Source organism: Scyliorhinus torazame, chromosome 1 (genome assembly GCF_047496885.1).
Source record: "Scyliorhinus torazame isolate Kashiwa2021f chromosome 1, sScyTor2.1, whole genome shotgun sequence".
NCBI classification, from domain to species: Eukaryota; Metazoa; Chordata; class Chondrichthyes; order Carcharhiniformes; family Scyliorhinidae; genus Scyliorhinus; species Scyliorhinus torazame.
In genome coordinates this window covers 53,694,091-53,719,913 of record NC_092707.1, presented here as the reverse complement: position 1 = coordinate 53,719,913, position 25,823 = coordinate 53,694,091, and the positions used below count along the sequence as shown (strand labels likewise).

Here is a 25,823-nt window from a genome sequence, read left to right as displayed (position 1 = left end):
GACCTAGGAGTAAGGAGTTCTCGTTTTTCTCCTATGTCCATAAAGTCTACTCGCGAATAGACTTTTTTGTGCTGGGTAGGGCATTGATCCCGAAGGTGAGGGGAACGGAGTATACGGCTATAGCCATTTCGGATCACGCTCCACACTGGGTGGACTTGGAGATAGGGGAGGAAGCAGGAGGGCGCCCACCCTGGAGAATGGACATGGGACTAATGGCAGATGAGGGGGTGTGTCTAAGGGTGAGGGGGTGCATTGAAAAGTACTTGGAACTCAATGATAATGGGGAGGTCCAGGTGGGAGTGGTCTGGGAGGCGTTGAAGGCGGTGGTTAGAGGGGAGCTGATATCAATAAGGGCACATAAAGGGAAGCAGGAGAGTAAGGAACGGGAGCGGTTGCTGCAAGAACTTTTGAGGGTGGACAGACAATATGCGGAAGCACCGGAGGAGGGACTGTACAGGGAAAGGCAAAGGCTACATGTAGAATTTGACTTGCTGACTACAGGCACTGCAGAGGCACAATGGAGGAAGGCACAGGGTGTACAGTACGAATATGGGGAGAAGGCGAGCAGGTTGCTGGCACACCAATTGAGGAAAAGGGGAGCAACGAGGGAAATAGGGGGAGTGAGGGATGAGGAAGGAGAGATGGAGCGGGGAGCGGAGAGAGTGAATGGAGTGTTCAAGACATTTTATAAAAAATTATATGAAGCTCAACCCCCGGATGGGAGGGAGAGAATGATGGGCTTCTTGGATCGGCTGGAATTTCCCAAGGTGGAAGAGCAGGAAAGGGTGGGACTGGGAGCACAGATCGAGGTAGAAGAAGTGGTGAAAGGAATTAGGAGCATGCAGGCGGGAAAGGCCCCGGGACCGGATGGATTCCCAGTCGAATTCTATAGAAAATATGTGGACTTGCTCGCCCCGGTACTGACGAGGACCTTTAATGAGGCAAAGGAAAGGGGACAACTGCCCCCGACTATGTCTGAAGCAACGATATCGCTTCTCTTAAAGAAGGAAAAGGACCCGCTACAATGCGGGTCCTATAGACCTATTTCCCTCCTAAATGTAGATGCCAAGGTCCTGGCCAAGGTAATGGCAATGAGAATAGAGGAATGTGTCCCGGGGGTGGTCCACGAGGACCAAACTGGGTTTGTGAAGGGGAGACAGCTGAACACGAATATACGGAGGTTGTTAGGGGTAATGATGATGGCCCCACCAGAGGGAGAAACGGAGATAGTAGTGGCGATGGATGCCGAGAAAGCATTTGATAGAGTGGAGTGGGATTATTTGTGGGAGGTGTTGAGGAGATTTGGTTTTGGAGAGGGGTATGTTAGATGGGTGCAGCTGTTGTATAGGGCCCCAGTGGCGAGCGTGGTCACGAATGGACGGGGATCTGCATATTTTCAGCTCCATAGAGGGACAAGGCAGGTATGCCCTCTGTCCCCATTATTGTTTGCACTGGCGATTGAGCCCCTGGCGATAGCGCTGAGGGGTTCCAAGAAGTGGAGGGGAGTACTTAGGGGAGGAGAAGAGCACCGGGTATCTTTGTATGCGGACGATTTGCTACTATATGTGGCGGACCCGGCGGAGGGGATGCCAGAAATAATGCGGATACTTGGGGAGTTTAGGGATTTTTCAGGGTATAAATTGAACATGGGGAAAAGTGAGTTGTTTGTGGTGCATCCAGGGGAGCAGAGTAGAGAAATAGAGGACCTACCGTTGAGGAAGGTAACAAGGGACTTTCGTTACCTGGGGATCCAGATAGCTAAGAATTGGGGCACATTGCATAGGTTAAATTTAACGCGGTTGGTGGAACAGATGGAGGAGGATTTCAAGAGATGGGATATGGTATCCCTGTCAATGGCAGGGAGGGTGCAGGCGGTTAAGATGGTGGTCCTCCCGAGATTCCTCTTTGTGTTTCAGTGCCTCCCGGTGGTGATCACGAAGGCTTTTTTTAAAAGGATTGAAAAGAGCATCATGGGTTTTGTGTGGGCCGGGAAGACCCCGAGAGTGAGGAAGGGATTTTTGCAGCGTAGTAGGGATAGAGGGGGGCTGGCACTACCGAGCCTAAGTGAGTATTATTGGGCCGCTAATATTTCAATGGTGAGTAAGTGGATGGGAGAGGAGGAGGGAGCGGCGTGGAAGAGATTAGAGAGGGCGTCCTGTAGGGGGACTAGCCTACAGGCTATGGTGACAGCCCCATTGCCGTTCTCACCGAGGAACTACACCACAAGCCCGGTGGTGGTGGCTACACTGAAGATTTGGGGACAGTGGAGACGGCATAGGGGAAAGACTGGAGCCTTGGGGGGGTCCCCGATAAGAAACAACCATAGGTTTGCCCCGGGGGGAATGGATGGGGGATATGGAATGTGGCAAAGAGCAGGAATAACGCAACTGAAAGATCTGTTTGTGGATGGGAAGTTCGCGAGTCTGGGAGCGCTGACCGAGAAATATGGGTTGCCCCAAGGGAATGCATTCAGGTATATGCAACTGAGGGCTTTTGCGAGGCAACAGGTGAGGGAATTCCCGCAGCTCCCGACACAAGAGGTGCAGGACAGAGTGATCTCAAAGACATGGGTGGGGGATGGTAAGGTGTCAGATATATATAGGGAAATGAGGGACGAAGGGGAGACTATGGTAGATGAACTAAAAGGGAAATGGGAAGAAGAGCTGGGGGAGGAGATCGAGGAGGGGCTGTGGGCAGATGCCCTAAGCAGGGTAAACTCGTCGTCCTCGTGTGCCAGGCTAAGCCTGATTCAGTTTAAGGTATTACACAGGGCACATATGACTGGAGCACGGCTCAGTAAATTTTTTGGGGTGGAGGATAGGTGTGCGAGGTGCTCGAGAAGCCCAGCGAATCATACCCATATGTTTTGGTCATGCCCGGCACTACAGGGGTTTTGGATGGGGGTGACAAAGGTGCTTTCAAAAGTAGTAGGAGTCCGGGTCTAACCAAGCTGGGGGTTGGCTATATTTGGGGTTGCACAAGAGCCGGGAGTGCAGGAGGCGAGAGAGGCTGATGTTTTGGCCTTTGCGTCCCTAGTAGCCCGGCGCAGGATATTGCTAATGTGGAAAGAAGCCAAGCCCCCGGGGGTGGAGACCTGGATAAATGACATGGCGGGGTTTATAAAGCTAGAGCGGATTAAGTTCGTCCTAAGGGGGTCGGCTCAAGGGTTCACCAGGCGGTGGCAACCGTTCGTCGAATACCTCGCAGAAAGATAGACGGAATGGGAAAAAGAAGGCAGCAGCAGCAGCCCAGGATCGGGGGGGGGGAGGAACCAGAAGGACTCTCAGGGTTGTTAATATATACTGTATAGTATGTATAGGTTGTTGCTACAGATAATTATATATTGGACTGTTAAATTATATTTTTGGAGAGTGTTACTTGTGAGAAGGCAGTTGCCAATTAGGGCTAGTTTTCATTTTTGTTATTTATTAATTATTCATTTTTTGTTTATAAAATAGGTCATTGTTATTTGTGTTGTTATAATATTGTGTAAAGGATGCACAATGTACTGTGTTGGTTGACCAAAAATTTTCAATAAAATAATTAATAAAAAAAAAAAGAACTGTCAGTTAAAATTTTCGTACATAGTTATAGTCAGTGTAGAGGCCATGGAAGAGTGCTCGCTGGGTCAGGAAGTGAAGACGACGCAGTTATGTGATCCTTCACGCTTCGCGTTAGGGATCACGAGGGGGGAGTGTAGCCACCTGGGTTGGCCACTTCCCGATTTGAAATGGAGATCCGCAAAGAATGCAGGGAAATTCAGTCAAGCCAGGAAAAACTAGCAGGTGAAAAGTTTCCTGTGTATTAGAACTTGCAGAAACCCAGACAGCACTGAAACTAGCAACCATCTGCATATTAATGAGCGATCTTCGGGAACAATTGAAACATTTAAGGTAAATAAGGCCAAGCCAGACTCCTCGACGCCAGCAGGAGCCAAGACAAAGGAAGGCCAACGGACTCTCAGGGACCGTCCAGCGATCAGGGAACGGCTCCAGTATTGGAGAAATCGATCCAAGTGATCGGAACGTAGTCCAATCACTTGGAACCAGATATGGGGTCCGTCCCGAACGGCGCGAAGCCCCTGGGCACTATAAAATAGAGTCCCCAAGTTCAATTCGTCCTTCTTGGCAGGGTCACTCAGCAGCTCGAACCAACCCTTGACAGTGACCTGCCTCGCTACCGCACCAACCAAATAAGTCTCCAGTCAACGCACGCTACGAGATAGGCACTCCTAGCCACCAGTCCATACCAGCTTTTGAATCCTGCAGACTCAGAATCGAACAAAAGGCCATTTGTTCCCCTGACCTGGTGGGCCAGTTCCGAAGCTAAGTATAGGCCTTTTAGTGTTGGAGATAGTCTAGTAAGTAGAGTTTTATGCATGAGTAGTGATTTACGGTGTATAATAAATGAGTTTTGATTTGAATCTTACTAATTGGTGTCGAGTTATTGATCAGTACTTGAACTTGAACCTCGTGGCGGTATCATAAAGATACCTGGCGACTCTAGAGCAAAGGTTATAGAAACAGAGCAAGTTAAGTAAAGATACAACGAGCAACAAATTAAGAGCCAACCAAAGTTAGCAACAGCATCTAGACAGATATATGAACGGGCAAGGAGCAGAGGGATACAGATCCTTGGAAAATAGGCGACAGGTTTAGATAAAGGATCTGGATCGGCGCAGGTTTGGAGGGCCGAAGGGCCTGTTCCTGTGCTGTAATTTTCTTTGTTCTTTGACTCTCTTCCATTCGAACCCACTGGGAGTTGTCCCCGCCCCCACCCTCTCTCTCCCAGCCCCGCACCTTCTCAGCATTCGGGACCCTGTAATAACCAAGTAAATTCGGGCGACATCCCCCACCCCCGACTCTCTGCAACAGCAGCTTCCTAATCCTACCCACCTCCCACCCCCAAATAAACACGGTTATCATCTTTTCTACTTCCTTAAAGAACGTCTTTGGCAAAAAGATCGGCAGGCACTGAAAAATGAACAAAAAATGCGGCAACACATTCATCTTAATTGCATGTACCTGACCTGCCAGCGACAGAGGAAGACCATCCGAAATTGCTAAATCCGTTTTCACCCCACCAAACTAGTATTATACCTACGGAGCACCCCCCCCCCCCCCAATCTCATGTTACCTGCACCCCAAGGTCGCCGCCCTATGGAATAACAACCCCCCCCACCCCTACCCCCACCCCAGGTTGGGACTCCACAAAATATTTGCTTTTGCCCAAATTTAGTTTATGCCCTGAAAAGACCAAAACACTCGAAGCAGCTCCAGTATACCATCCATCGATGCACTTGGTTCCAACACATGATTTTCCAGCATTTTCTCTTTCATACAACATTGCGTACAAAGATACCCTAGCTCCACCACCTCCCCCCCCCCCCCCGCACTATTCCCCCAAACTCAACACGATGGCCAAAGGCTCAATCGCAAGCGCAAACAATAGGGGGGGGGGGGAAAGAGAGAATATGACATCCCTGCCTCTGTGCAGAGAAAAATACCCCGAAGTCATACTATTCGTGCGGACACTCGCCCTCGGCTCTCTGTATAGTAATCTTACCCACTTCACAAATCACGGCCCAATCCCAAACCGCTGCAAAACTGCCAAATACACCCACTCTACCCGGTCAAACGCCTGCTCGGCATCCCAACGCCGCCACCACCTCTGTCTCCCTCCTCTCCACAGGTTCCATAACTACATTCAATACCCTCCTAATGTTCGAAAAGAGCTGCCTACCTTTCACAACGCTGTCTGATCTTCCCCTATCACCTTCGCGAGGCACTCCTCCAACCTAACCGCCAACACCTTTGCATCTACATTCAAGAGTATTATGGGTCTATGCGCAGGATTCTTATCCTTATTGAGGAACGAGGAGATTGAAGCCTGCCTCAAAGTCTGGGCAACACCACCTCCCTTATCATCTCCGCAAACATCCTCACCATCAGCGGTGCCCAAATTTATCCCTAAATTTCTTATAGCACTCCACCGGAAACCCATCCGGCCAGGTTATCTTCCCCGACTGCATCCTCCCAATCGCATCCTTTATCTCCTGCTCCCTTATCGTCCCCTCCAATGTGGCCCTATCCTCCTCCCCCAGATTTGGATGTTCTGAATCATCCAGGAATTCCTGCATCTCCTGATCCTCCTAGGTGGTTCCGACATTTACAACCTCTCATAAAACTCCTCAAACACCATATTAATCTGGTCCGGAGTCATCACCAACTTCCCTTCCCTGTCCCGCTCCTGAACAATTTCCCTCACTGCTGCCTCCCTCCGAAGTTGGCCTGCCAGCATGCACCCAGCCTTCTCCCCATACTCGTAGACTGCACCCCTCGCCCGCCTCAATTGATGCATAGGCTTGCTTGTTGGCAGCCAATCAAAGCTCGCCTGCAACTCCTTCCTCTTTTCCAACAGTGCTGGATCCACACACACTGCATACCTCCTGTCTCTCTCCAACATCTCGTCGATTAACCTTTGTCGCTCCATCCGCTCCTCCTTATCCACCTTTGCCTTAAACAATATCGCCTCCCCCCCTCATCACTACCTTCAAAGCTTCCCATACCACCGCCTGCGAAACCTCCCCCGTACAATTAAACCCCAAGTATTCTTCAATTACTTTCCCAATCTTATCACAAAACCCTTGGTCCCCCAACAGCCCCACATCTAATATCCACCCCGGCCTCTGCACTGCTCCCTTCACCAATACCATGTCCACCCAATGCAGCGCAGAACCGATACCGCACTCGGTGAATACTCCACCTCCTTGACCCCGGCCAACAGCGCCTTCCCCACCACAACAAAATCTCTCCGCAAATAGATCTTATGAACCAAAGAGAAAAAAGAATACTCCCGCTCCCCCAGGCGCAAAAACCTGCAAGGGTCCACTCCTCCCATTTCCACCATTAGTCCAGCCTTCATGCCCTCCACCCCCCCCAACTGGGTAAGAGATCGCGGTCGCGACCTGTCCAATCTTGGTTCCTGCACCAAGTTCCAGTCTCCACCCACTATCAATTCATGCAAATCCAAATCAGGATTGGCCCCACGCACATTCTTTACAGTTGGGACCATACACGGTTACCAACAGCACCAACCTCCCCTCGAATGCCCCTGTCACCATCACATACCTACCTCCCAGATCTGCCACCATTTTCTCCATTTGGAACCTCACTCTTTTACCAGGAACACAACCCCCCACGCCCCGTTATTAAAACCAGAGTGAAACACCTGACTAACCTAGCCATTTCCAAGCCTCACCTGATCCTTCACCCTCAACTCGGTCTCCTGCAGCATCGCCACATCAGCCTTCAAGCTTTTCAGGTGCGCAAGCACCCTCGACCTCTTCACTGGGCCTCCCAACCCCCTAACGTTCCACATTAACTATCCTAACAGGGGGTAATAACTCTGGGCCCTGTCCACCGAGCCTGACCCGCCCCTATCCATTGTTGACATCGAACCCCATTCCCCCCTTCCCAGAATCGCCCCCTGCACTTCCTCTCAAAAAGCCTAACCAAGTATCGAAGCCCCCCTTCCCCTTTTCACACCTTCTAGGCTCATTGAAACCATTTTTTTTTAGAAACTATTTTATGGAGGCATTTCTAATTTAAAATTTTTAACATCCTAAGCACAGAGATCCAACACATGCAAAAACCCCACAATAGCACACCCAACTCCCCCATCCCTAAACCCTAACTACCCATACAGTAGATTCCCTGCCCCCACCCACCCCCTGCAGTGAACCCCTCAAGGTGAACTTAATCTTCCCGAGCCTATGAAACCCTGCCTTGTCACTGACGCAAACCCCTGACTTTGGAGGCTCCGAATCCCTCCATCCCAGCAAAATCCGTCTCCGGGCCACCAGGGAGGCAACAGCCAAAACGCTGGCCTCTCTCCCCCACCTGGGCTCCCGGATCTTCTGACACTCCAAATATTGCCATCTCTGGACTCGGAATCACCCTCCCTTCCAGGACCTCTTACATGCCATCTGAAAATTCCTGCCAAAATCCCCTCAGCCTTGGACACGCCCAAAACATATGTACATGATTCGCCGGACTTCCCCCCCCACACCGCCCACACCTGTCCTCCACCTCCTCAAAAAACCTACTCATCCAGGCCACAGTCATATGAGCCCTGTGGACCACCTTGAACTGGATCAGGCTGAGCCTGGCACACGACGAGGATGCATTGACTCTCCTCAGGGCCTTATCCCACAACCCGGCTTCCAACTCCCCTCCCAGCTCTTCCTCCCACTTCCTCTTCACCTCCTCAATTGGGACCCCTTCCCACTCCATCAGTTCCTTATATATTTCCGTGACCCTCCCCTCCCCAACTCCTGTTTTAGACATCACCTTATCTTGTAGTCCCCTTAGTGGGAGGTGAGGGAAACTCGGGATCTGCTTCCGAACAAAATCCCATACCTGTAGGCAACTCAAACTCCTCCTCTAGCTCCTCCAAGCTCAGGAAACTCTCCTCAATAAAAAGGTCCCCAAATCTCTCAATCTCTGAAGCCCCTCTCCCGAACCGGTGATTGTCACAGATCGGTGACCACACTGACGCCTCTCCAGTCTCATGTGCTGCTCCATTGCCCCCACACTCTCAGAGCTGCCACTACCACTCTCGCTCAGTCCCAGGAAAAACAATCAAACACATCTCAGAACAAAATGTCACGACAAGCAACAGCAGCACAGTAGCTTCACAGCTCCAGGGTCCCAGGTTTGATTCCCTGCTTGGGTCACGGTCTGTGTGGAGACTGCACGTTCTCCCAGTGTCTGCGTGGGTTTCCTCTGGGTGCTCCGATTTCCTCCCACAGTCCAAAGACTTTCGGGTTAGGTGGATTGGCCATGAGACCAAAAAGATTAGATGGGGTTACAGGGATAGGGTTGAGGCATGGGCTTAAGTGGAGTGTTCTTTCCAAGGACCGGTGCAGACTCGATGGGCCGAATGGCCTCCTTTTGCACTGAAAATTCTATGAATAAAAAATTAAGCCTCCATAACAGCATGAAGTAAAAAGCCAAAACTACATATATACATTCTCCCAACTCCCCTTCCACAGTCCACATCTTTTCAGTCCTATTTTTCACTTTCTTCACTTCTGCCCCAAGCTTTTTTCCTTTACAAACACCTCCACCGCCTCAAAATAAAAGTCTCTGGAGTTGTAGGTCACCCTCAGCTTTGCTGGATGCATCATTCAAAACCGCACCCCACTGTTGTACAATGTTGCCTTCACTCGGCTGAAATTCCAGTCAAGTCCTGATAAATGCGAACGTCAGCATCAGCCCACTGAACCTCCCGCTTCTGTTTTGCCCAGTTCAAGACCTTCTCCTTCATGTGGCACCTGTGAAAACAGATAGTCACTGCCCTTAGCGGCTTGCTCAACTTTAGATTGGGCCTCAGTGACCGATGAGCTTGGTCCAGTTCATACCGAGAGGGTTCCTCTCCATCCCCATCAGTTCCGCCAACATCTTGGCAAAGTACTCAGTCAGCCTCGGGCCCTCCACCCCCTTGAGTAGGCCCACAATCCTCAGATTTTGCCATCTTGAGCGGTTCTCCAAGTCCTCCAACTTTGCTCGCAGCCCCTTATTGGTCTCGTCTATCCTCTACAGATCATCCCCCATCGAGGTGAGCTGATCGCTGTGCTGCAACATGGCCTCCTCTACTCCCTTCATCTTCCCGCTCTGCTCATTCACCTCAGCCAACGTTTTCGCCACAGCCACCCTCACCGGGGCAATTGCCTCCTCCACCAACGCCTTCTCCTTTCTCAGCACCTCCATATGTTTCGCGACCTGCTTTTCCAACTCCGAGGGCATCACATCAGTCATCTTCGCTGCCTTAAGCAGTGCAGCCCCACCCAGCGACTCAGCCTCCGCCATTTTGTCAGCTCCCGGGCTGTCCTCTCATTCGACGGGGAGCCCTCACTTGCTCCCTTCTTCACTGTCCGTTTCCTTTGACTCTTAGACATTTTTTGCATTCGTTATAGCTTCTGACACCTAATCATTCACCAGTTTCGCTCAGTGCGCTGGACAGCTGGTTTGCGATGCAGAACAAAGCCAGCAGCGCGGGTTCAATTCCTGTACCAGCTTATCCGAACATGTGCCGGAATGTGGCGACTAAGGGCTTTTCACAGTCACTTCATACTTGTGACAAAAAAAAAGCTAATTTTTAAAAAAAACTTAGCTTATTATAATGTCCCCAGGACCAGACATTAAGATTCCCCAAAATACTCCTCGAGCAGGAGCCACCCAACGTGTGACGTCCCTCTGCATGCCGCGACCGAAAGCCATCAGTTGTTTGTTGTTCCTACACGTTAAACAAATTTTGTATTTCTGCTTCTCAACTTCATTTTCAGGCATCCAGTATTTGAAATTGTAGTGGGTGGCTGACATATGAGAGTGACAGCTGTATGTTTTTGCCTTGTTCCTTATTGTTTCCTCGCACTCAATCCAGCTGCCTTGCGCTCTTAACTCCGGCTGTCTCGCGCTCTGGGTTCAACACCGCCGCTCCGGCTGCCTCGCGCTCTGGGCGCCTCGTGCTCTGGGCTCAACACCGCCGCTCTGGCTGCCTCAAAAGTCTGGGCGCCTCGTGCTCTGGGCTCAACACCGCCGATCCAGCTGCCTCACGCTCTGGGCGCCTCGTGCTCTGGGCTCAGCAAAGCCACTCCGGCTGCCTCACGCTCTTGGATCAGCACCACCGCTCCAGCCGCCCCGTGCTCTGGGCTAAACACCGCCGCTCCGGCTGCTTCGCGCTCTGGGCTCAGCACCACCACTCCAGTCGCCGCGCGCTCCTCTGGGCTCAGCGCCACCGCTCCGGTTGCCTCGTGTTCTGGACTCAGCCCCACCGCTCCGGCCACCTTGCGCTCTGGACCCAGCCCTGCCTCTCCGGTTGCCTCGAATTCTAGGCTCAGCATCACAACTCCGGCTGCCTCGTGCTCTCAAAGTTTCTTCTGAATTTACCATAAGAACTAGGAGCAGCAGTAGGCCATCTGGCCCCTCGAGCCTGCTCCACCATTCAATGAGATCATGGCTGATCTTTTGTGGACTCAGCTCCGCTTTCCGGCCCGAGCACCATAACCCTTAATCCCTTTATTCTTCAAAAAACTATCTTTATCTTAAAAACATTTAATGAAGGAGCCTCTACTGCTTCACTGGGCAAGGAATTCCATAGATTCACAACCCTTTGGGTGAAGAAGTTCCTCCTAAACTCAGACCTAAATCTACTTCCCCTTATTTTGAGGCTATGCCCCCTAGTTGTGCTTTCACCCGCCAGTGGAAACAACCTGCCCGCATCTATCCTATCTATTCCCTTCATAATCTTATATGTTTCTATAAGATCCCCCCTCATCCTTCTAAATTCCAACGAGTACAGTCCCAGTCTACTCAACCTCTCCTCGTAATCTAACCCCTTCAGCTCTGGGATTAACCTAGTGAATCTCCTCTGCACACCCTCCAGTGCCAGTACGTCCTTTCTCAAGTAAGGAGACCAAAACTGAACACAATACTCCAGGTGTGGCCTCACTAACACCTTATACAATTGCAGCAGAACCTCCCTAGTCTTAAACTCCATCCCTCTAGCAATGAAGGACAAAATTCCATTTGCCTTCTTAATCACCTGTTGCACCTGGAAACCTACTTTCTGCGATTCATGCACTAGCACACCCAGGTCTCTCTGCACAGCAGCATGTTTTAATATTTTATCATTTAAATAATAATCCCTTTTGCTGTTATTCCTACCAAAATGGATAACCTCACATTTGTCAACATTGTATTCCATCTGCCAGACCCTAGCCCATTCACTTAACCTATCCAAATCCCTCTGCAGACTTCCAGTATCCTCTGCACTTTTTGCTTTATCACTTATCTTAGTGTCGTCTGCAAACTTGGACACATCGCCCTTGGTCCCCAACTCCAAATCATCTATGTAAATTGTGAACAGTTGTGGGCCCAACACTGATCCCTGAGGGACACCACTAGCTACTGAGTGCCAACCAGAGAAACACCCATTAATCCCCACTCTTTGCTTTCTATTAATTAACCAATCCTCTATCCATGCTACTACTTTCCCCTTAATGCCATGCATCTTTATCTTATGCAACAACCTTTTGTGTGGCACCTTGTCAAAGGCTTTCTGGAAATCCAGATATACCACATCCATTGGCTCCCCGTTATCTACCGCACTGTTAATGTCCTCAAAAAATTCCACTAAATTAGTTAGGCACGACCTGCCCTTTACGAACCCATGCTGAGTCTGTCCAATGGGACAATTTCCATTCAGATGCCTCGCTATTTCTTCCTTGATGATAGATTCCAGCATCTTCCCTACTACCGAAGTTAAGCTCACTGGCCTATAATTACCCGCTTTCTGCCTACCTCCTTTTTTAAACAGTGGTGTCACGTTTGCTAATCTCCAATCCGCCGGGACCACCCCAGAGTCTAGTGAATTTTGGTAAATTATCACTAGAGCATTTGCAATTTCCCTAGCCATCTCTTTTAGCACTCTGGGATGCATTCCATCAGGGCCAGGAGACTTATCTACCTTTAGCCCCATTAGCTTGCCCATCACTACCTCCTTGGTGATATCAATCCTCTCAAGGTCCTCACCTGTCATAGCCTCATTTCCATCAGTCACTGGCATGTTATTTGTGTCTTCCACTGTGAAGACCAACCCAAAAAACCTGTTCAGTTCCTCAGCCATTTCCTCATCTCCCATTATTAAATCTCCCTTCTCATCCTCTAAAGGACCAATATTTACCTTAGCCACTCTTTTTTGTTTTATGTATTTGTAGAAACTTTTACTATCTGTTTTTATATTCTGAGCAAGTTTACTCTCATAATCTATCTTACTCTTCTTTATAGCTTTTTTAGTAGTTTTCTGTTGCCCCCTAAAGATTTCCCAGTCCTCTAGTCTCCCACTGATCTTTGCTACTTTGTATGTTTTTTCCTTCAATTTGATACTCTCCCTTATTTACTTAAGATATCCATGGTCGATTTTCCCTCTTTTTACCGTCCTTCCTTTTTGTTGGTATAAACCTTTGCTGGGCACTGTGAAAAATCATTTGGAAGGTTCTCCACTGTTCCTCAACTGTTTCACCATAAAGTCTTTGCTCCCAGTCTACCTTAGCTAGTTCTTCTCTCATCCCATTGTAATCTCCTTTGTTTAAGCACAAAACACTAGTGCTTGATTTTACCTTCTCACCCTCCATCTGTATTTTAAATTCCACCATATTGTGATCGCTCCTTCCGAGAGGATCCCTAACTATGAGATCCTGAATCAATCCTGTCTCATTACACAGGACCAGATCTAGGACCGCTTGTTCCCTCGTAGGTTCCATTACATACTGTTCGAGGAAACTATCGCGGATACATTCTATAAACTCCTCCTCAAGGCTGCCTTGACCGACCTGGTTAAACCAATCAACATGGAGATTAAAATCCCCCATGATAACTGCTGTACCATTTCTACATGCATCTGTTATTTCTTTGTTTATTGCCTGCCCCACCATAATGTTACTATTTGGTGGCCTATAGATTACTCCTATCAGTGACTTTTTCGCCTTACTATTCCTGATTTCCACCCAAATGGATTCAACCTTATCCTCCATAGCACCGATGTCATCCCTTACTGTTGCCTGGATGTCATCCTTAAATAACAGAGCTACACCACCTCCCTTACCATCCACTCTGTCCTTCCGAAAAGTTTGATACCCTCGGATATTTAACTCCCAGTCGTGACCATCCTTTAACCATGTTTCAGTAATGGCCACTAAATCATAGTCATTCACGATGATTTGCGCCATCAACTCATTTACCTTATTCCGAATACTACGAGCATTCAGGTAAAGTACACTTATGTTGGCTTTTTTACCTCTGTTCTTAATCTTAACACCTCGATCAGTAACCTCTCCTAAGTTATAGTTCCTCTTAACCTTTCTCCTAATTTTCCTTGTCGTCGAACCCATATCTTCCTGTAACAACCTGCCGCGCGCGTCGCTTACCATTAATGTTTTCACTTCCCGTTTTATTTCTTTTAGTATTCCTGGTCCTATTCACTGAGCTCCCCTCAGTCACTGTACCTTGTACTGTCGCCCTTTTTGATTTAATTAAATTTATTTTTTTGATTTTTGGTTTTAGTGGCTATCTTATATTTATGACCTTCAGTTTGGAGTCACCACCCCATACCCATGAACAGAAACATGTTAAGAGATGTCTATTTGATCAAACACTTCCAAACTCCTTCACAATCTCAACCAAGTTCCCTTTCCTCCTTTTACCTGGACTACTTGTGCTTAATTTCATGCTCAATTTCCAGGTGAACTTCAGATGTCTGCTTTAAAAAAGCTTTCTTTGTAAAGAATTGCCCTTTCTTCCCCCAAGAGTACTTCCAGTAAACATTTCATAGTACCTGGTTTAGTTCATGAGTAGTTGCCTTATTGCCATGCTGCCTAAAATGTAATTCTCTAATCATAACAACATCAGTACTTTAGTCATTCCAGTATATTAAACCTGAGAAACCGCTGAAGTTATTAAAAGGGGAATCTGTATTGGAAACTGAAACTTTCAGGTCAAGAAACTGATGAGTACATAAACAAAGTGCATCAAACGCACTGAATGTTTAAAGAGCATTTATGCCAGCAAGATGGGAATTTTGTAATAACATTATATTTGTCTTTATCTCTCACTGTACTTCTGTACAGTGAAAGAGGGCACTCTCCTTATGGAGTCCCAAATACCACCTAGAGTAGTTTCCATTAGAATCTCAAGCAAAATTCCTATCTAAACATTACTGCCAAAGGAAAGGCAGTAATAGGCTGAACTGCACAGGGCAGCAGTGATGTTTCTACAGTTGTTTACCTGTACAGATCTTGTCAACTAGGCTTGGCAGAGAGCAAGAGCAACTACAAACTTGGACCAAAAAAATGAGCAGGTAGCATAATTGTTCCTGACCTTCAGCTGGATGTAAATGTCAGGACTTCAGAATTAGTTTGCTAACAATATATTACCTAAACTCATTTTTAGCCAGGTCCAAAACTGAATAGGAGGTAAAATTGATAAGGGGCAGAGTGTGGCTTTTAATGATTGCTTTGCTGATGAAGATTAATGAAAGCTTTCAGTGCTTTTACATTACAAAATGCACAGCAATGGGAAAAATCTTGTGAAAATATGTTTTTATGTTTTCTTTAAATATTCCTGGGCTGGCTTCTAAACTGGAAAAAGAATATTACTCATTCAGGAATAATGCCCTCTGCTGGATTCTAGAAGACAGATTTGTCATTGCACAGGGCAACGTAAGCGAAGGAGACAACCAGACACAATAAAAACGTACTTCCTTGAAGACTGTTTTATCATAGAAAAGTCATGCTTTTAACTCCAATTATTATCTATGACAAATGTGTTGCTATGCAAGTTATAATTCAATATTAAATATTTTTACCATGCAGCTCATTAAAAACTGCTCATGTTTAGCAACTAGAGAAAAAATTACTAAAATGTAATAAAACGCGTGTGTATATATAAAGTTTTGTACTTACAGTAGACTGTGGAGGTCCTTTTCCACTGCTGCGTCCTCTGGAACAACATTATTACATTCATGTTAGGTTCAAAAGCATGAGCAAGGCAGTATAATAATATTCTAAAATGGCTTCAAACAAGATCTGAATGAAGTTCAAATATCAGATCTCATCACTTTCACAACAATATGAAATGTTTTACTTCAGGAAAGGGCTGTGCACATCATAATAAATAAGACTACTATTCTGAAAAGATTTTTCATAAATCTGAAGTCATGAATAAGATGATAGCGAGAACAGCCATCCTCATCAATTACACTGGTTTGAATTAAACGGTTTGCATTTCAATACTAATTAAGAACACTGCTCTTGCTCTAACCCTGCAGCATCCAGCCCATCACCTTACATTAGGTTACTTTTTTATATTATTCATTTGCAAAATATGGGCATTGCTGACATTGCCAGCATATATTGTCCATCTGCAGTTGCCCAAAGGAACTTGGTAAAGAGCCGTCTTCTTGAAACCACTGCAGTGTAATGCTGTTACGAAAAGAACAAAAGATGTGCCTAGCACAGGTGTGCTACTGTCTGAAAGCAAAAACAGAAAAACTGAAACATGCAAAAAAAATAAAATAAAATAGGGGTCAGAGTTTAGGGTCTGAAATTGTTGAACGCAATGTTGAGACCAAAAGGTTGTGATGTCCAAATTGAAAGATGAGGTGCTGCTCCACTGGTAAAGTAAAGTGCAACAGGCCAAGGATAGAGATGCCAGCAAGGTGGAGAATTAAAATAACACCACCAGAAGTGATTCATGCTTGCGGACTGAACGGATAAGTTCAGCAAAGTAGTCACTCAATCTGCGTTTCGTCTCCCCAGTGTAGCGGAGACCACATTGTGAGCAGCAAATACAGTAAACTAAATTGGAAGTCGTATCTGTGAATCACTCCTTCACCTGGAAGTGGTGTTTGGGGCCTTGGACGGTGAGGAGAGAGGAGGTAAAGGGACAGGTGAGACAACTCCAGCTTTCCTTTTCTTTGCAATATTCCAGCTTTCCTCTTTTTCACTTTCAGACAGGAGCTCACCTGCACTAGGCACATTTGTTTCTTTGTGATTGGTCTAGTTAAGCCTCTGGTACTGGTGACCCCCAGGGTGTTGATTGTGACAGATTTGACAATGGTAATGCCATTGAATGTCATTGGGAGATGATTCAACGCATTTTTAAAAAATTTTTTATCGAGATGGTGATTACTTGGCACTGTGACACACATGTTACTTGCCACTTAACCCACGCATGGGTTTTGTTTAGACCTTCTACATACGGCCATAGACTGCTTCATTTTCTGAGGAATTGTGAATTAGGCTGAACACAAAGCATTTCATCAGCAAATGTCTGCCCTGGCAAGGTCATTAATGAAGCAGCTGAAAATAATTTGGCCCAGGGTACACTCCTGCAGCAATATCCCAAGACAGTTAGCCTCTCCAACAACCACAGCTACCTTATCTTGTACCAGGTACAACTCTAGTCACTGCAGAGTTTTCCCTCTGATCCCGTTTACCTCAATTTTACTGGAGATCCTTTATGCCATGCTCAGTTGAATACTGCCTTAAAGTCAAAGGCAATCACCCTCCAACTCTGGGATTTAGCCCACATCAATACTTGGGCCACAACTGTAAAGAGGTCACATGCAAAGTGATCGTGGCAGAACCCAGACTGATATTTCGATACAGCACTAGAATTTTGCATCAAGTTAATACATTAAGAAATTATACAGAACCATAGCAAATTATTTTTTTACTTTTAATTCTGCTCCATGGATATTCCAGAGTATATTCAAAATTGAGATTGGTCTCAAGAGATATGGGGATGGGTAGGGAAGGGGAGTTGAGGCAGGAAATTTGCTTTGATTGTATTGAATGGTGGAGCTCTAGGCAACCCCTGCTCCTATTTACGTTATGACCAGATTTTGCTCTGGTAAGATTTAAAATAGAAGTTTGTCATGGTTCAATCCCCATGACATCAAAAATTCACTATCAGCTGTGCTGTAGGGAGGTACTAAGCAGATGTCAGTTATTTTCTCATCCATGTGCTGTTCTTCACCATGCCTAACCAAATAGCTGCTAATTGTTTCACATTTGTAAGTGGGATGTGGAATGGCTGGCAAGGCCAAAATTTACTGTCCATCGCTAATTGCCCTGGAGAAGGGGGAGTTGAGCCATCTGTGTGCACTACTGCAGTCCAAATGGTGCAGTTAGGAAGGGAGTCCAGGATTTTTACTCCGCAATGGCGAAGGAACAACAATGTAGTTCCAAGCCAGGACAGTCTGACTTGGAGGGGAACTTGAAAGTGATTGTGCTGCCATTAATCTGTTCTTGTTCTAGAAGGTAGAGGTTACAGGTTTGGAAGATGCTGGCAAAGCAGCCCTGCCAAATTGCTGCAGTGCATCTTGTAGATCATACACACTGCTGCCACTGTGCACCATTGTTGGAGGGAGTGCCGATCAAATGTCCTGCATTTCCTGGATAGTGTACAATTCCAAGTGTTGCTGAAGCTGCACTCATGCAGTCAAGTGGAGTCGATTCCATCACAGCCTTAACTATTCACCTAGCATAGGTTTTTGGAGATTCAGGAGCTGAGTCACTCACTGCTCTCATAGTAATATTATTTATACTGCCGGTCAACGGTTACCTCAAGGATGTTGGTTGGAGTTGGGGGGGGGTTCTAGACATTTTAAATCAAATAAACATCATTTTAGGATTTTCGGACATTCAATTAAAACGTGTGGGGTTTTTTTTAAAGCAGAAGGTGCAGCATGTGCCAGAGGGGATGAGAAGTAAGGGAGAGCGAGAGGAATGGCTACAGACTTGTATCTATGTAACGTCTTTCACAACCACAGGACGTCTCAAGGCACTTTACAGCCAATTAAGTATTTTTTGAGGTGTCGTCCCTGTTGCACTGTAGGAAACCAAAGAGAAAATGCTGGAAAATCTCCACAAGTCTGGCAGCATCTGTAGGGAGAGAAAAGAGCTAACTTTTCGAGTCCAGATGACCCTTTGTCAAAGCTTTGCCATTTGCTTTTATTATGTAATGTAGGAATCGTTGCCAATCAATTTCACACAGCAAGCTTCCACATTCAGCAATGTGATAACAACCTGGTAATCTATCCAGGGGTGACTGAGACATAAATATTGGTCAGGACAAAGGGGTAACTTTTCCATGTTCCTCTTTGAAATTCTATTCTGGGATCTTCTACGTTCACCTGAGGGAGCAAGGCTCAGTTAATGTTTCATCTGAATGACAGCGCCATCAGGGTTCTATTATTACACCCCTGGGAGGGAGTGCTGTAAGATATGGCCTTGGATGCCTCTACATGCTATAGATAATGAGCCAGTCAAGTGACAAAACCAACAAATAGGATAACATATTGTGGAGGACATTGAATAATGCAGGCCAGCATCCATGGTACTAGTTGTTACCTGAATCTTTAGTCAGTCAGGTTGTGGTCTTGCTCATTTTAGTCACTTGGCTTAGAGGTGTTGAAAAACACAAATAATAAAGTACAACAGGTTTGTTTTGAATCACTAGCTTTTGGAGCACTGCTCCTTCCTCAGGTGAATGAAAAGGTAGGTTCCAGAAATATATATATATGTGTGTGATAGGGGATATGAAAACAGGACTTGCTGGGAGTTAAGACAAAAGCAAAAGAATTTTGGCTGACCTCAAGTTTATGGAGGGTAGAATGTGGAAACCAGCCAGGAATATGTTGGAATAGTCGAGTCTAGAGGTAACAAAGTGATGAGGGTTTCAGCATCATATAAGCTGAAACAGATGAGAGGTTACGGAGGTGGAAATAGGCAGTCTTTGTGATGACATGAATATAAGCTCAGAAGCTCATCTTGGTATCATTGTGACACCAAGATTGTGACCAGACTGGCTTAATTGACATCATGATGGGGTTTATCTAGGGCTGAGCAGCCCTGGCAGATGAGCCCTGTAACAGTACTAGACATTAGGAAAAACACCAGAGACAATTCAAAATAAATTTGACTTTGAGTAAGTTGAGGAATCTTTTTAGATTTTCATTTTAAGAACATAAGAACTAGGAGCATGAGCAGGCCATCTGGCCCGTTGAGCCTGCTCCGCCATTCAATGAGATCATGGCTGATCTTTTGTGGACTCAGCTCCACTTTCCCACACGAACACCATAACCCTTTATTCTTCAAAAAACTATCTATCTTTATCTTGATAACATTCAAATTAACAGCCTCAACTGCTTCACTAGGCAGGGAATTCCATAGATTCACAACCCTTTGGGTGAAGAAGTTCTTCCTGAGCTCAGTCCTAAATCTACTTCCCCATATTTTGAGGCTATGCACCTTAGTTCTGATTTTATCCGCCAGTGGAAACAACCTCCCACATCTAACCTATCTATTCCTTTCATAATTTTATATGTTTCTATAAGATCCCCCCCGCATCCTTCTAAATTCCAACGAGTACAGTCCCAGATTACTCAACCTCTCCTCGTAATCCAACCCCCTTAACTCTGGGATTAACCAAGTGAATCTCCTCTGCACACCCTCTAGCACCAGTACATCCTTTCTCAGAAAAGACCAAAACTGAACACAATACTCTAGGTGTGGCCTCACTAACACTAACACGTTATGCAGTTGCAGCATAACCTCCCTAGTCTTAAACTCCATCCCTCTAGCAATGAAGAAAACTCCATTTGCCTTCTTAATCATCTGTTGCACCTGTAAACCAACTTTTTGCGACTCATACACTAGGACACCCAGGTCCCTCTGCACAGCAGCATGTGTTAATATTTTATCATTTAAATAATAATCCCTTATGCTGTTATTCCTACCAAAATGGATAACCTCACATTTGTCAACATTGTATTCCATCTGCCAGACCCGAGCCCATTCACTTAACCTATCTAAATCCCTCTGCAGACTTCCGGTATCCTCTGCACTTTTTGCTTTACCACTCATCTTAGTGTTGTCTGCAAATTTGGACACATTGTACTTGGTCCCCAACTCCAAATAGTCTATATAAATTGTGAACAATTGTGGGCCCAACACTGATCCCGCGGGGAGGGACACCACTAGCTACTGATTGCCAACCAGAGAAACACCCATTAATCCCCACTCTTTGCTTTCTATTAATTAACCAATCCTCTATCCAGGCTACTACTTTACCCTTAACACCATGCATCCTTATCTTATGCAACAACCTTTTGTGTGGCACCTTGTCAAAAGCTTTCTGGAAATCCAGATATACCACATCCATTGGCTCGCCGTTATCTATCGCACTGGTAATGCCATCATAAAATTCCATTAAATCAGTTAGGCACGATATGCCCTTTATGAACCCATGTTGCGTCTGTCCAATGGGACAATTTCCACCCAGATGCCTCATTATTTCTTCCTTGATGATAGATTCCAGCATCTTCCCTACTAACAAAGCTAACTGGCCAATAATTACCCGCTTTCTGCATACCTCCTTTTTAAAACAGTGGTGTCATGTTTGCTATTGTCCTTCCGCCGGGACCACCCCAGAGTCTAGTGAATTTTGGTAAATTATCACTAGTGCATTTGCAATTTCCCTAGCCATCTTTTAGTACCCTGGGATGCATTCCATCAGGGCCAGGAGACTTGTCTACCTTTAGCCTCATTAGCTTGCCCATCACTACCTCCTTGGTGATAACAATCCTCTCAAGGTCCTCACCTGTCATAGCCTCATTTCCATCAGTCACTGGCATGTTATTTGTGTCTTCCACTGTGAATACCGACCCAAAAAACCTGTTCAGTTCCTCAGCCATTTCCTCGTCTCTCATTAATAAATCTCCCTTCTCATCCTCTAAAGGACCAATATTTACCTTAATCGCACTTTTTTGTTTTATATATTTGTAGAAACCTTTACTATCTGTTTTTATATTCTGAGCAAGTTTACTCTCATAATCTATCTAACTCTTCTTTATAGCTTTTTTAGTAGCTTTCTGTTGCCCCCTAAAGATTTCCCAATCCGCTAGTCTCCCACTAATCTTTGCCACTTTGTATGCTTTTTCCTTCAATTTGATATTCTCCCTTATTTCCTTAGATATCCACGGTTGATTTTTCCTCTTTCTACAGTCCTTCCTTTTAATTTTCTGCCAATATATAGACAGATGCTCTCACACTTGGATGTGAACATTTGTAGATATAAACAATCAATTCCTGATGGCATTATTTCTTGGCAAATGGGTACATGCAAAAAAAAAAAAAAAGTTGATTAGACATTGATTGCTTAATTCCTGCTCAACCAAGAACTATGGTGATTCAGATTACTTCACAAAATATTTCACACAAATGGATTGGATTTTGTTTATTGTCACGTGTACGAAAGTACAGTGAAAAGTATTTTTTTTGCGAGCAGCTCACAGATCATTAAGTACATGAAAAGAAAAAGAAATAAAAGAAAATGCAAAATAGGGCAACACAAGGTACACAACGTAACTACATAACACCAGCATTTGGTGAAGCATACAGGGGTGTCGTGTTAGTGAGGTCAGTCCATAAGAGGGTCATTTAGGAGTCTTGTAACAGTGGGGATGAAGCTGTTTTTGAGTCTGTTCATGAGTGTTCTTAGACCTTTGTATCTCCTGCCCGATGGAAGAGTGAGTATTTCATAGAATTTACAGTGCAGAAGGAGGCCATTCGGCCCATCGAGTCTGCACCGGCTCTTGGAAAGAGCACCCTACCCAAGGTCTACACCTCCACCCTATCCCCATAACCCAGTAACCCCACCCAACACTAAGGGCAATTTTGGACACTTTGGGCAATTTAGCATGGCCAATCCACCTAACCCGCACATCTTTGGACTGTGGGAGGAAACCGGAGCACCCGGAGGAAACCCACGCACACACGGGGAGGATGTGCAGACTCCGCACAGACAGTGCCCCAAGCCGGAATCGAACCTGAGACCCTGGAGCTGTGAAGCATTTGTGCTATCCACAATGCTACTGTGCTGCCCTGAGTAAGCCGATGGGAGGGGTCTTTGATTATGCTGCCCGCTTTCCCCAGGCAGCGGGAGGTGTAGATGGAGTCAATGGATGGGAGGCAGGTTCGTGTGATGGACTGGGCAATGACGTTCAACGCAAACACCAGCTTCCTTCAGCAAGTACACTGCCTATGAACCAAAATGGGATCGTATGCATGAAGCATCGTGGTTTGAGTGGTCTGAGTGAGCAGTGGTCACTTTCTATTGGGATTTGCACGAGTTGCACGTATAGTACTCCTAAACACCAGTGACTATGGCTCTGCCTGAAAATTATATTTAGCATTAAATAAAAACAAAGGCAAAACAGAATTTTTTATAATATTGCCCTGTGCTTGCATGATCTATTGCCAACGGGTAATATTCAGTAACTACGGATTGCATATCTATGATAAAGTGCTTTACATTGTATTGAACTTTCACAGAGCTAGTTCAGGAAAGATTTATTGGCCTTGGAAAAGGTGCAACGCGGATACATACAACAGAATGATACAAGGACTTGGTTAAATTGTAAGAACAGATTGCAAATATTTGGAGTTGTAACTGGAGTATAGAAGATGGAGGGGTGGTCTAATTGAGGAATTTAAAATGCCAACGTAGTTTAATTGGACAGGTAAATAGATTTTATCTCCTCAGCTCAGGGAATTCAGAACAAGAGGACAATCTTAAAATCATAACTAAAGGGCAGCACGGTGGCGCAGTGGTTAGCACTGCTGTCTCACGGCACCAAGGATCCGGGTTCGATCCTGGCCCTGGGTCACTGTCCGTGTGGAGTTTGCACATTCTCCGTGTCTATATGGGTCTCACTCCCACAATCCAAAGATAGGTGGATTAGTCAGGTTGAATAGTCCCTTAAAAAAAATTAGGTACTTTAAATTTCTTTTTAAAAATCGTAACTAAATCTATCAGGAGGAAAATCAGTAAAATCCACAAGAGGGCAGTAAAAATCTGGAGCTCTTTCCCAATGTGCCGTCCGTGGATGCTGGATCAACTACATCTTAATACTGAGGTTGATAGATTTTTAGTATGGGTACCTACTGATTTGGGTCTATAGGCAGTTAGTTAGTACGTGGTGTTGAGGCATAGATCAGCTATGATTTAATGGAATGGTCTAGCTATGTTCCTATGACCTGTATAGTGGAACAGCGAGGCACAAACATTCAAGACCTACATTGTCAGCCTGTTAAAGACCAGTACTAATTTTCCCTTTGAAATTAAGGTGGCATAAAAGACAAACAGAAACTGCATGTTCACAATTACTCAAATCGGTGGATGTATACCTCAAAGACACAATAAAGAAAGAAAAGCATTAAGCTGGATGGGGGAAAATGCTGATTCCAAGTATTATTATTCTTTGACCAGGTCAAAGTATACCTTGCCCAATTTTGGCTGACTTATGTGCTAAATGATAGGGAGCCCCGAAGAAGCTTCCTGAAAAGGTTCAGAGGAGAGCTAACAGAAAGATACATAGGATAAGGCTTTTGTTACCGTAATTGGATCAGAAAGTTGGGTCTTTTTATTTTACAGATGATGAGACTTGATTGAGATTTTCTAAATAAAAGGATTAGACTCTGCTCATATAAGCTAACTGGTTGAGTTAAATGGATCAAGTAAGATTGAGTTAATAGTAGACAGACACAGAAATATAAAATCAAGTTAAATATCAAAAGGTTTTCCTTATTGCAGAGGATCAACCACCTCGGCAACAAGTTGCCAGCTCACGAAGTCAGTATAGATTCCCTGCAAATGCTCAAAATGCTGGTGAACAAAACACTAGCCATGATCAATACTGCAGTTTACTAAGGGAAAACAAGCTTTGCATAGGATATCTCACCATCCCCATGAAGTGTAAATTTTGATCAAGGATCAAAAGAGAACCTCTTTGATTTTTATCCTCCCTAAATGTTTCCCTCATTTTGGATCATGGGGTCGCTCGTGGGTGAAGGCAATGGTGCTCAGTTGTATTTTATGTTCATAAATTCCTCATCTGATAAATAGACAGCCTGGTCTGCCTTATGCAGACAGTCACCATGGAGAGCAACAAAGCAATAAAAACTTTCAATTCCACATATGTATCCTCAAATGTAATTAAGACGCCCGAGAAGCAAAAACAATGAAATCCAAAGCATCACAATTCAAGTAGTTTTTTAAAAAATGTTTATTCAAATTTTCCAACAAAATTTTTAACAAACCCCCACCCATAACAAAAAGAAACACAAACACAACAGTCAAAAATTATACAAAACTGATACATTGGGTTTCTCCCATATACAGTAACCCCCCCCATATGACATTCAAAGGTACCCAACTCGGCTTGACCTGGACTTTCACCACCTTGGACATAGTCCTCGCGAAACCCCTCCAAAACCCATCCAGTGCCGGGCACGACCAGAACATGTGGATGTGATTCGCCGGGCTTCCCGAGCACCTCCCACATCTGTCCTCCACCCCAAAGAACCTACTCAACCTCACCCCTGTCATATGCGCTCTGTGAGTAACCTTGAATTGTATTAGGCTGAGCCTGGCGCAAGAGGAGGAAGAATTAACCCTACCCAGGGCATCAGCCCACAGACCCTCATCTATCTCCTCCCCAAGCTCCTCCTCCCACTTGCCCTTTACCTCCTCTACCGAGACCACCTCCTCCTCTTTCAGCTCCTGGTAGATCGCCGAAACCCTGCCTTCTCCCACCCATACACCCGAAATCACCCTGTCCTGAGTCCCCTGTGCCGTGAGCAGGGTGAATTCCCTCACCTGTCCCCTCACAAACGCCCTCACTTGCATATACTTGAAAGCATTCCCCGGGGGTAACCCAAACTTCTCCTCCAGCGCCCCTAGGCTCGCAAACATCCCATCTATAAACAGGTCCCCCATTCTTCTAATGCCTGCCGATGCCAGCTCCGAAACCCCCCCACCCATCCTTCCCGGGACAAACCGATGGTTCTCCCGAATCGGGGACCAACCGAGGCACACCTCGCCCCTGTGTCGTCTCCACTGCCCCCAGATCTTCAACGTCGCCGCTACCACCGGACTCGTGGTGCACCCTGTCGGCGAGAGCGGCAGCGGTGCCATCGCCAGCGCCCTCAGGCTCGTGCCCACACAGGATGCCATCTCCAACCTCTTCCACGCTGCCCCCTCTCCCTCCATTACCCACTTACGGATCATCGCTACATTGGCAGCCCAATAATAGCCGCACAACTTCGGCAGAGCCAGCCCTCCCCTGTCCCTACTACGCTCCAGAAGCACCCTCTTTACCCTCGGGGTCTTATTTGCCCACACAAAACCCATGAT

At 46.0% G+C, this 25,823-nt stretch overlaps 1 protein-coding gene across 1 annotated transcript in view; it reads right to left on the bottom strand.

Annotated features, from left to right (window-relative positions):
* The window catches only part of LOC140406342 (ataxin-2-like), a 195,925-nt gene that overhangs the window by 160,833 nt on the left and 9,269 nt on the right, over nucleotides 1-25,823 (bottom strand). The window contains 1 exon segment of the mRNA XM_072494465.1: nucleotides 15,524-15,560. Coding sequence (XP_072350566.1) covers nucleotides 15,524-15,560 — 37 coding nt within the window.